We start from the raw sequence: 12,008 nt of genomic DNA, 5'->3' as shown, positions 1-12,008 counted from the left end.
ATTCTGATTTTGAGTTTTATCATTTATGTGATGCTTTGTTAATTCTGTGATTTATGTAATTTTATGTGTTTATGTTACATTTTTTATTTTGATTCTGATTTACATAATTTATGTGATTGTGTTATAATTTCTTTGATTTAGGTTAATTATGATTTATGTTTTTTATTCTGATTCTGAATTTCATGACTTATGTTTGTGATTTTTGTAATTTATGTTTGTACGATTCAAGTAAATTGGAATCCACATCACTACCATTACAACTATTACAAGATGAAGAAGGCTTGAGAATTATTGAAAATTATGTTTCTTTGATGTGATGAATTATGTTTGGTTATTTATAGATTATGTATATGTTATTATGTTTGAGAATTATTGAGAATTACGTTTCTTTGATGTGATGAATTATGTTTGGTTATTTATAGATTATGTATATGTTATTATGTTTGGCTGATTTTGAATGTAATTCGGGATTATCTTTATTTTCTATTTTTTTCAATTTTTTTTTATTTTTCTAGATTTTTATTGTTTTTTACAGAACTCCGCGGATATCCGCGAAGACCCCGGTCCCCGGCGGATACGGGGTCCCCGTTACCCGTAGCGGAGACAGGGCGGAGACGGGGACAGATTTTGGAGGCGGGGGACGGGGGGCGGGGGGCATGTCCCCGCCCCATAGGGACCCGTTGCCATCCCTAGGCAAGGCCAATGGTTATCACCACTGGATCATCATGTCCAGGAATGATTCTTTGCCCATCTTCTTTGGTGAATGAGATAGTGGGGAGGTCGGAAGCCTGGCCCCCGACCTGGTAGACTTCCTTCAAGTGCCTCTTGCGCGCTGAGTTTGTGAGGCCGCCTCCACCGAATCCCCCTGAGATAATATTTATATGTCTTTCTGGGGTTTGTGGTGGTGGATCTCTTCGGTCCTCGTCATCTCGCTTCCTTTTTTCAAGATGGTCCGACCTTTCCATGAGATATCTATCAAGCCGACCTTCTCTGACCAGCTTTTTTATCACATTTTCAAGGTCGTAATAATCATTTGTTGAGTGACCATATATCTTATGGTACTCACAGTAGTCGCCACGACTCCCCCTCGCCCTTTTTATTTTTGATGGGTCTAGGGGGTGGTAGCCTTTCAATATGGCAGATTTTCCTGTATACATCAACCAGAAAAACTCTTAAAGGAGTATAGGAGTGATATCTCCTAAGTCTTTCGGGGCCGACTTCCTCTTTTTTCTTGGGCTCTCTTTCTTTCTCTTTTGATGAGTGAGAAAGCCCAGGTCGCCAACTCGGCTCTCGTAGCCTGGCATTTTTCTCCATGTTGATGTACTTTTCAACTTTCTCCTGTACATCACTTAAGGAGGTCGGGTGCCTTTTCGATATAGACTGGGAGAAGGGGCATTCCCGAAGTCCATTTACCAGGCCCATAATCACTGCCTCCATGGGCAGGTTTTGAATCTCCAAGCACGCTTTATTGAACCTTTCTATGTAGTCTCTTAAAGGTTCTCCGACCTCTTGTTTTACTCCCAGGAGGCTCGGTGCGTGCTTCACTTTGTCCTTCTAGATGGAGAACCGCATCAAGAACTTTCGCGAGAGGTCGTCGAATCTAGTGACCGACCTTGGGGAAGACTGTCGAACCACTTCATCGCTACTTTCGTCAAGGTGGTCGGGAAATCCTTGCAGCGAGTAGCATCAAAAGCGTCGGCCAGGTACATCCGACTTTTAAAGTTGCTTAAATGATTTTTCGGATCCGTGGTTCCGTCGTAGAGGTCCATATCAGGACTTTTAAAGTTCCTTGGAACTTTTTCCCTCATTATGTCCTCGCTGAAGGGGTCTTCTCCACCTAAGGGCAGGGACGGACCTAGAGGGGGGGCGAGTAGTGGCCTCGCCCCCTCCCCCCAAATTTTAAGAAACTATATTTATATATGAGATATGTGTTTAAAAAATAAAAAAAATATTATGTAATTTAATAATTTTATATGTATTATTTTTCATTATGTGATGGATTTATGTCTTAATTGTTTAATTCACTAATATTTTTTACTTAACTAATTTCATATCATACTCTCAAGTCTTTGTACCTTTCAAAATAGTTTTTATATAATAATCTCTATATTTATTTTTAAAAAATCATTTATTTTTTTATATTAAGATATTTAACATTTATATTATTATATTAATAATGACTTACGTAGTTATATTTTGGTAATCACAATATGTACTTTAGATATTATTTTTTTTGTAAAAAATACTCATTTTTCTTCTAAATTTACGTTGTTAAAAGAAACAAATTTATAAAGATATCTTATATCTTGTATTTTATAAGGGTATTGTGTCTTTTAAATAATTAATAATTTATAATTTATTTTTAAATTTTTTAAAATTTTTTGAAAGAACTAATTTTAATTAATAAGATATGTGAAAATATATATATATATATATATATATATATATATATATATATATATATATATATATATATATATATATATATATATATATATTAAAGAGTAAAGTATCGTTTTTGTCCCCAACGTTTGGGATAAGTCCTATTTGTGTCCCTAACGTTTAAATCGTCCTATTTGTATTTTTAACGTTTATAAAAGTGATTCAATGTTATCCTACTATCATTTATATTAACAAATCAGATTATATTTTTCAATTATTCTTACTTGGATGTATTCATTCTCAATTAGACCTCACTTGGATGTGTTCAATTTTAATATTATACCCACTATTTGTATTTAGATTCAATTATGTCCCTAGAAAAGTGAATTATGTAAATGTTGTAGGAATTAGTTTCAACTTTTGATGAGCAATTTTTCGGAGTGGATCATCGATTTTATGCCAGACATTTGTATTCTAACTTCAAGAAGAGATTTTTAAAACTCAAACTAAAGCGTTCATGATGTGTAATTGACGGCAGGATAACATTGAATCACTTTTACAAACGTTAGGGATACAAATAGGACGATTTAAACGTTAGGGATACAAATAGAATTTACCCCAAACGTTGGGGACAAAAACAATATTTTACTCATCTTTTAAAAAACTAACTCTAATAATTATATGTTAATTATTTTTATAAAATAAAAAAAATATCTAAAATTCGGCCAAATTATCTAAAATTCGGCCCCTCCTTATTAAAATTTTTGGATCCGTCCCTGCCTAAGGGAGAATCTTCTCGGTCGCTACGGGAACTTCGACTTTTGAGAGTGGACTCCAACATTGAGAGCTTTTCTTCTAGCTCTTTTCGTCGTTCTATCTCGTTCCTCAAGTTTCTCTTTACCTCTCGCTACCGTTCCAGTTCTTGTTCCAACTGTTCCAAGCGCCCTTGATGGCTGTGGAACAAACCCATGAAATCAGCTGCATGGGGTTGTCCTTCTTTTCCTGACTCGCGCTCGTTAAAAGAGTTTGCCTTTGGGTCTTTCAACCCAGAAGTGCCCTCTCTGTTCTGGTTGGTCACCCCTTGGTGGGTGGCCATGTCCGCGTCATTGTTCCCAACGTCCAGATTCTCTTATTCAAAATCGGACGCTGTGTGACTATCTTCGGGTGAATTGTCGCCATTGCTGGTTGATCTCTCGGGTCTCCGACAATGGCGTCAATATTACGATGAGTAACCAGAGATTAACGGGTTGGACTCATTGGGTTGGTCCAATCGTCTGAAGGAGGGAGCCCTTTGACTAGGTTCGCGTTTGAGAGCCTCCATCCGACTTGTGTGTGCGTGTGAGAATGGGAGTGGTACCTGCAAAAACACTCCGATGCCTAAGTCAGCAAGGGTCTAAGCAAGTTTTGAGAGTATTGAAACTTTTTGATACCTGAGGGGTGTCAGTGTATTTATAATGGTGAACCAATAACCACCGTTGAAGTAGTTCTACCTTTTAATGAGGATAACCGTCCATTTATCTTAGGGAAGTTGAGATATGGCTCCTGGAAGTGGATGAGAGATTTTGGGGGCATTTACTTTTTTGAATAAGTGTTATCTGTCAGCTAATCTTCACTTTCGACTTTCTTAGAGCAAGTCGTGGTTGGAACTGATTTTTTGAGAGAAGATCGGTGTAGAGTGAGGATCAATCTTTTGGATCGGACCTCTCATTTGAATTTAGGCCTTAGTGTTGAGTTAGGGTATGAACAGATATAATAATACGAACTCATGAATTTGACCAAAATACTTCAAAATATTATTATGCATGAATAAAATTACTTAGCTTGTTTGACAAAGTTACACTAAGTTACTGTCTTATTCACAACAAAGTCGTGGCCTGTGAATATGTTGATATTTGTTTGCGGGGACTATAAAACGAGAATAGAATATAAAAATATTGCTGCTTCTATTATTAGCATAAATTGTCACAGATGCTGATAGCCACTTCTTGAAAAATTGGTTCTTTTTTCTTAACAATTGATGGACAACTTTGTGTAGTAGTCAAAATTCTTACTTGCATGATCGTAATATGAGATTAATAATATTCGGGTCAATCCTCAGAATTTTGAAAATTTTTTGTTCTATAGGATATTTTCTTAGTATTATAATCCCTCACGGCTGAAACTAAAACATTTGTTCAATATAAAAGGAATCTTCCTGTTGAAACAAATCTTTCAAGATATTTTGTACTTAACAGTTCATTCCTATAACTATTCACTACAAAAGCTTTATTAGAACTGTCATATGGTTTGGGATAAATTTTAGTTTTTGTTAACGAATATTATTAAGACAAGGACACTTGTTAAAAATATGCTAAAAGATCATTTTCTGTTTTTCTCATTTTATGCTTTTATAAGAAATACATCGATAAAAAGATTTATGTTTTTATAATAAGAGAATTGCTATACATTTAAGTATTTTTTTTATTTAAGTAGATTTAACACCAATAAAAATTAAAGAAAGTCATTATACGTGTTTTTTTTCCTTCTTCTTCGCACATGCAGATTCTTTTTGTGTTCCTCCTCCTCCTCCTCCTCTTCTTCTTCTACTTCTCCTCCTCTTCCTCTTCTTCGTCTTCTCTTCTTTAGTTATCGTTATCACTAACAACAACAACATTTTGCTAACATCTTTATTTGTTTTGATTTTCTCTGGTGCCATCATTAAATAATTTCAGTTCATTTATAAATTAATTTCAGTTCATTTGTGTGTTAATTTCGGTTTACTTGTGAATAAAAAATTTGGTCAATACTTATTAACAGCATTAAGTGAACCGAAATTAACACACAAATGAACCGATAATTAACGCACAAATAAATCGAAATAAATTAAGAAATGAATCGAAATTATTTAATGATTGCAGCAAAGAAAATTAGAATTAATAAAGACGTTTGTAAAATGTTAATATTATTGGTGATGACGATAAAAAAAAGACGAAGGAGGAGGAGGAAAAGAAAGAGGAGAAAAAGAAAAAGGAAAGAAGAAAATTTTGTGTGTGTGCAAATTTGAAAGAAGAAGAAGAAAAAAAAAGAATGAGGAAGAGGGAAGAAGAAGAACTAGGAGAAAGAAACGGAGAAGGAGAAAAAATGCATGATTTAAAAAATTATTATAATAATTTGGATAAATTTAAATAAGTATTTTATTTAAATGTAAAGTTTTATTTTTATAATAAATACCTCTAATAACGAAAAAGTCGTTCGTGTTTAAGGTGAAAATGATAGAAAATGAAATTTTGAAAAATTGAAGATAAAATTTGTGATAAAGATGCATGTCTTATATCTAATATTTTTATCCTAATTTTTGGGCAAGACAATAAAATAAATATATTTTGTGTGTATCATTGTGTATTAGCATGTAATATTAAAATTTGTGTTTTACTAAACAAAAAAGTGAACATGTGTCATTAACTCATTATCTCATATCTCTGATGAATATAGATAGCAATTCAACACACCCTAAATGAGTCAAAATAGTTTCATAAATAACAGAATTGAGTTAAATTAAATCTTTTATGGAATTAGTTCAACTCAAGTTTATTACCCATAAAAACTACTTTGCCCGATGAAAACCAAAATGATTTATACGTGTATTTTTTTTAGACACCAAAATGAGGATTTGCTCTATCGTCACAATTCTCATCACTTTCTTCTTTTTTGGTCATGTATTCTCACCACTTTTTCCAAATTCCATTCCGCACTTCTCATTCTTGGGCCACAGAGAAGTATCCTCAATTGCTTTAACACCTTTTAGCCCCATCTCATTCTTCATTGGGCCGTAATACTAGGCCCATTTTGATTCATTACTGTCAACTCACTTAAATAAAATGCCTAAATTAGGAGTTATCCAATCCATAAAACCAAAAAAATAAAAAACTCACTTCACTGAATAGGCCGCCACCCCGCACCACAGGCCGCACAAGTCTTCTCCGCTTTCTTCCTATTCCTGACTCACCACCGCCGGCCGCCTGCGTTGTGACTTGTGACCGACCACGACGACAGCCCCGCCGCCGCACAACGCCGATTCTCCTTATTAGCACCGCTCCAACCTGGAAACACTTTCTCAACACAACACTTTTTTAGACATCCGATACTGGTATTCCATTTTCTTAGCTCTGTTCATTCCACCCTATGTGAATTGTTTAATTAATTATAACTTTCAGTTTCCTTTTGTTTTGTGCCCTAGACTTGAACTAGAAAGCACGATAGAAGAACAGAAGATGGAACCCCAGGGCCTGAACCTTATGGATCAAGCATTGGGATTTCACAGCAACATGACGCAGCAGCCATGGCCTCTGTGCGGTCGCTTCGTGCTTGTGGAGGATTGTGTTGACACCAGTGGTGCGTTCGTTCTTCACCACATTCTCAAGCGCTCGTTCACTTCTCGCCCTTCTTCTGCCGTTATCTTCCTCGCTTTTGCTCATCCTATTAACCACTACGACCGTGTTCTCAGGAAGCTTGTACTTTTCTCCTCTTTCTCGGCATCGCCGTTTCTTAGAATTTAACTTTAAATACTTCCGTTCAGAAGAAACTTTATATAGACATTCAGTTATTATTTATGGATTACCATCTTAGTAGAAGGGGTTTAGGGTTTTCATACATGCAAATGGACAATGTTGATTTTAAACTGTTGTTATTAGTGCATCAAACTTAAACTCTTCTCATTTCCAATATCTCTGTCTATGAATTGCATCATTTCCACCACAGCTTGAAGTGTCCTTCGATTACATGCTAACTGGTTACTTCTATGATTCTGTAGTTTATTTACAAATAAAATGCCTTTATTTTCTTTATGGATTGTATTTGAATTATTCATATTTGCATATGGTAGGGTTGCAACTTATCTTCTCAAAGAGATAACGGGAGATTCTTTTTCCTTGACATGCTTATGTTGCAGTGTCCAGGTGAGGAAATTATTTATTTATGTTTGGTTTTGATTCTGTTTATAACTTTTTCTAACCATTTGTTTTTACAAAATTAATTGATATAAGGCTTGTAAGTTGAGATACTTAGGTTATTCTAGTTTGAGAAAACATATTTTGTTTTCAAAGTTAAGCAAAAAATTGTCACCTTTTTCACCGTCTCTTGTTTCCGACATGTTGTAAAGGAAACATGGAAAAGAAAACAAAACATTTCTGGTTTTAACGTCTTGTTATAACTTACCGTTCATTAGGGGCTGTAAGTCTGTAAGTAAATTGAAATATCTGCATTGTCTCTGAAGGATCATACACATGGCCAAATAACACCGACATTATTGATGACCAGTTGAAGGAAAACCAAAGCACGATGGACTTGCTACTGTCTTTGAGAAAATTGAAAGAGTGATCAGTGAATTACATCCAGAAAACAAGAAATTTGTCACTGTCGTCATAGATGACATCTCGTGCCTTGAAGTTGCTGCTAATGGCTCATCAAATGATGTTTTAGACTTCCTGCATTACTGCTATACGCTAACATCAGAAAATGTAAGATAACATTTGCTCGACCAATTTGTTAGATCATTTTAATATAGTTCTGTTCTTTATTTCTCTCTTTTCTTGTCACAGGGCTATGCACTTGTTGCACTCAATCATCAAGATATTTATTCAGATGGAGAGAGGCCTGCTTTTATGTTAGAGATAGAGTACCTTGCTGATATCTTGATCAAGGTTGATCCATTAGCTACTGGTTTAGCAAAAGATGTGCATGGACAGGTTTGGTTCTATCATTCTATTTAAGAAGTTCATAGACCAGTTATTTATAATGTTCATGCTAGAAAGTAATGAAATCTTTTGATCGAGACCAACCTCTCTTTGACTTCTATTTGATAGATTTTGACACCCAGAAGGCACTAAGCAGTTCCTTACTTTTCATGACTAATTGCTAAGACTCTACAAACCTTGTGTATTTTACTCATCTGTTGGCCAAATAAACCCTGCAACTACGCTATTATTATTTTGGGTGGCAGTTAAGGAGAGTGAAGAGGCCAACTTTTAATCAAGAAAAGTGTGAACGTACTCAAGGCACCTTTAGAGTTTGGTTGATTTGTAAAAGCATTTTTTTAAAAGGATTTTGTGAAGAAAAAAATTGAAAACAATAAAATCTTATATTTGTTCTCACTTTTTCCTTTAAAAAATCTTGAAAACAAAAAACATTGAAAATGAAAACAAAATGTTTCACAAACTCAATAGAGTTTTCCAAACATAATGATTAGTTTCTCTTCATTTTCCTCAGCCACCTTGTTTGAGATGAAATTGTGTGAGATAACTCGTGATCAAGAAACCGTAACCCTTCTGTCTCACTTAATATGAGCCCACTTTGATGACAATGTTGTAATTTGGAGGCTTGCTTTAATTGTCTTACTGTAACATTCTAGTATATCAGCATTACCCTTAGTTGTTCCTTCATGCAAACATACCCTTCACATCAAAGCATAGGCCTCTTCTGACCCTCTTTCTTGGTATTCATCCTACAACAGCTTCCTAAAGTTTCTTCCTTGACCTGTTCACTAGACCTGCAACATTCAACTTGTATGAATTACCTGACTATACCATTGCTTAACATATGAACTTGAAATATTCATTGTGTATGGAAGTCTCACATTGGAGGCTACATTGTTTGTCTTATCTGTCAAATCAATATGGGAGCTTTGATACCAATTCGTAGTTCAGGTTAGAAGTTAGATGAACAAACAATTAAAGGTCAGAAGTTTGGTGATGGAACCTTGTGTTATCCAATATCTCTCTTCTAGGTCAAAGCAGCTCTGCAGAAGTGAAAAGAATGTCTACAATAGACCTTCAAGTAGTTTGAGAGTATGGCCCTCTCCACTCCCCAAACAAGAGAGTCCAACCATTGGTGAAAATCTTATCATGGGTCCCACAAGAGTATTTAGAGTTTAACATGATCGTGTGGATTTTTAAATTGAGAGGATCTACACCTCCAACTCCCTGTAACTGGACTACCCTACCTGTACATGATCTCCTCCGACCCATGTTTTTACTTTTTACATTCTTGTCATCTAAATCAAATCATTTCCCATCAAATTCTATTAAAAGTGACATGAAAATACACAGAAAATATCTGGTTTTTTCAATGTATCTCTCTTGCCTCTTTTCTCTCATGGCTTTTTTTATTTTTCACCTCATCATGATTTTCCTTTTTCTATTACAGAAATCTAAAATGAAGCTGTTAAGTATCTAAAATGAAGCTGTTAAGCATCCTATACTTCCCGATGTGGGACTTTGAGCACCCCATAATACCCAAGTCCCTAACAATACACCGCCCCTGGAGAGCCGATGTCCACGGTGGCTTCACTCTATCGACATTGATCCAACGGTAGCCACTTTGTTACCGGCTATCAGTATCAGTATTCACTTTAATCCAGCTTATAGGTAGCCCTTTCCATGGTGCCAACAACCATGCTCTAATACCATTGTTAAGTATCTAAGAAAAGTGGAAAACCACACCTTAAAAGTTAGCTAATAAAGGGGAAGAACCACTCTCCTTCTATACAACATCAAGCATCCCATCCTACTCGATGTGGGACTTTAAGCACCCCATGATACCCAAGTCCCTAACAGAAGCACAAAGATGAAGGAAAATAATTATGCATGTATAAGATGATACTTTGAATTTTTCACTCTATTTTCCTTAACTCTTCAAATGTTGTTGAGAGCCAGCTATATAGTGAGTAGCTTGCTTCTTCGAATTGGTTCACTGCCTCTTCTTTTTCTTTGCTGATTCTGCCCGTTGTAGCTGTCCTTTTCCTGGCGTGCTTTCTTTTCCATTTTGCACCATTACAATAGCTGCCCGTTGCTCTGCATTTTTGTTTTGTTCTACCCAACTTTGCTAATGATCTTCTGCAGTTTGATCTTGTGCTGTCCTTATGTCCTTGCTGTCCCTCGTTCTTCATAGTGTTGCCAACTGTCCCTTTTTGCTTTTGCTTCCTTAGTCAAACCATGCAATGTTGAACCATCTCTCTTGGTACGGTGATTCTGATTTTTGTACTCACCATCACCCAGGGCTGAAGCTTTGATTTGAGCATTGTGGAGTTTTTGCTGAACCTTCATGATGTGGGCTGAGATGAATATATTGGGCCTACACTACTCATAAACCCATTAGCACACTTTTGTGCTGTTAACCCAATAACAATGTTTGTCATCATATTATCACACTAAAATTAATTCTAACTCAACAACATGGATTTGGAAAATTATATCAGTTCTCATTTTTGTTCTATTCCAAACAAGTTATTTCAGTTCCACATGAATTCCATTCCTCTTTTGTTCTAACTGCACCCATACGAAGCTTAAAATTTGCTTTAGTTGCTTCATGCCCAATTTATCTTTGAAATAAAGCATGGCAGTTATATAATGCAATTGATATGCAAAATCTATAAACAATTGCTTCATGGAATTGTAAATTCATGTGCTAAGTCCTTCATATCCTTGCAAATTATCGAGTAAATAGGAAAGAAGGAAGAAACTCTTTATTGTTAATCTTTCTAATGTTGAATTATGTTCTAGTGACAGTGCAACTGCAACTGCAACTGCAAATAGCACTTGCTTCACTTTTTCTTTTCTGTTTAATGGTGACTTAATATTGGTAAAACTGTTGCCTGAACCATGAATTTTACCACATTAACGTCTAGTTACTTTGTCTTGTTAATTATTCATCTTTTTTGGATTCAGGTGATGGTTTTAAATAAGGAAACACAAAAGCAGCAAGGAATTTCATCAATTAAGATTCAAAATTTTCATTTCAAGATCAAGGAAAATAACATTGAGTACTTCTACGCTGGCACAAGAACCTAGAGCTGAAGAATATGCTTGTACAGAGTTGTTTAATCTTGAATGAGACAGTGATTTGTGCATCTATTGTGTTAGACTCTTGCAAGTTTTGGAAGAAGCGATTCTTAATTTCAATGAGGATCTTGATTATTTTGACACGAAAATGGTTGAGTTTTTTTTTTTTTTTTTTTGGCCAAACGACTGGGGTAACCACCAAATAAGGTAACTGATCTCGTGTTGACTGTAGGCACTTCAATAGTTGGGATAGTAGCCCAATTTTTTGAAGGTTTTATGTTCCAGAGGTGGATGGAACACTCAAGATTTGGTTAAGAGACGAAGAATTCAAAATATTGAATTATTAGATGGACTATGTTTAGGCACGAAAGACCATATTGAATTTGGTGTTCTTTGGAATTGCGTCTTTGCATTTATCCTAAGGTGAATACTTCCATAAGGGGTTTTGATTGTAGGAAGCTGAGGTAAATCCATGAGTTCTTGGTTTAATGTAATATATTTACTGTCATCTAAAATTTTTATTATTATTTATATTAATTTATTAAAAAAATGGATTAATGGACATTTTAGTGACTATTAATACACTAATATTTAACAATCACATTGATTTGAAATTCTTAATCCCTAATATCGTACAGAGTATTTTGGGACGAAAGTAATATTATGATCTATAATTTATCTAAAATTTCTTTCAGAGTTAGAAACGGATGGTAAAATAGTGAACCTGATCTAAGTTTAATGTTGAAGTCAAACATGAAATAAGTAAAAGTACATCTAATTGTAAAAGACATTCTAATATTTAAATCAATACAT

At 35.0% G+C, this 12,008-nt stretch overlaps 1 protein-coding gene across 2 annotated transcripts; it reads left to right on the top strand.

Annotated features, from left to right (window-relative positions):
• The first annotated feature begins 6,266 nt into the window (after positions 1–6,266).
• On the top strand, positions 6,267–11,560 carry ELP6 (elongator protein 6). Of its 2 annotated transcripts, none has more exons than XM_016306995.3 (6): positions 6,267–6,508; positions 6,599–6,872; positions 7,244–7,316; positions 7,678–7,877; positions 7,959–8,105; positions 11,082–11,560. In XM_016306995.3, exons 2-6 carry the CDS (start codon positions 6,633–6,635, stop codon positions 11,202–11,204), a joined length of 783 nt encoding a protein of 260 aa, XP_016162481.1. In that variant the 5' UTR covers positions 6,267–6,508; positions 6,599–6,632; the 3' UTR covers positions 11,205–11,560. The 2 variants fall into 2 exon arrangements, with proteins under 2 accessions (XP_016162481.1, XP_020960736.1); XM_021105077.2 differs by lacking the exon at positions 11,082–11,560 and adding an exon at positions 9,562–10,042 and having other exon boundaries at positions 6,287–6,508.
• The last annotated feature ends 448 nt before the right edge of the window (positions 11,561–12,008 follow it).

This window comes from Arachis ipaensis, chromosome B6, assembly GCF_059453495.1.
Source record: "Arachis ipaensis isolate K30076 ecotype BB chromosome B6, ASM5945349v1, whole genome shotgun sequence".
In the NCBI taxonomy this organism is placed as follows: Eukaryota; Viridiplantae; Streptophyta; class Magnoliopsida; order Fabales; family Fabaceae; genus Arachis; species Arachis ipaensis.
This window is presented reverse-complemented; position numbering and strand designations above follow the sequence as displayed.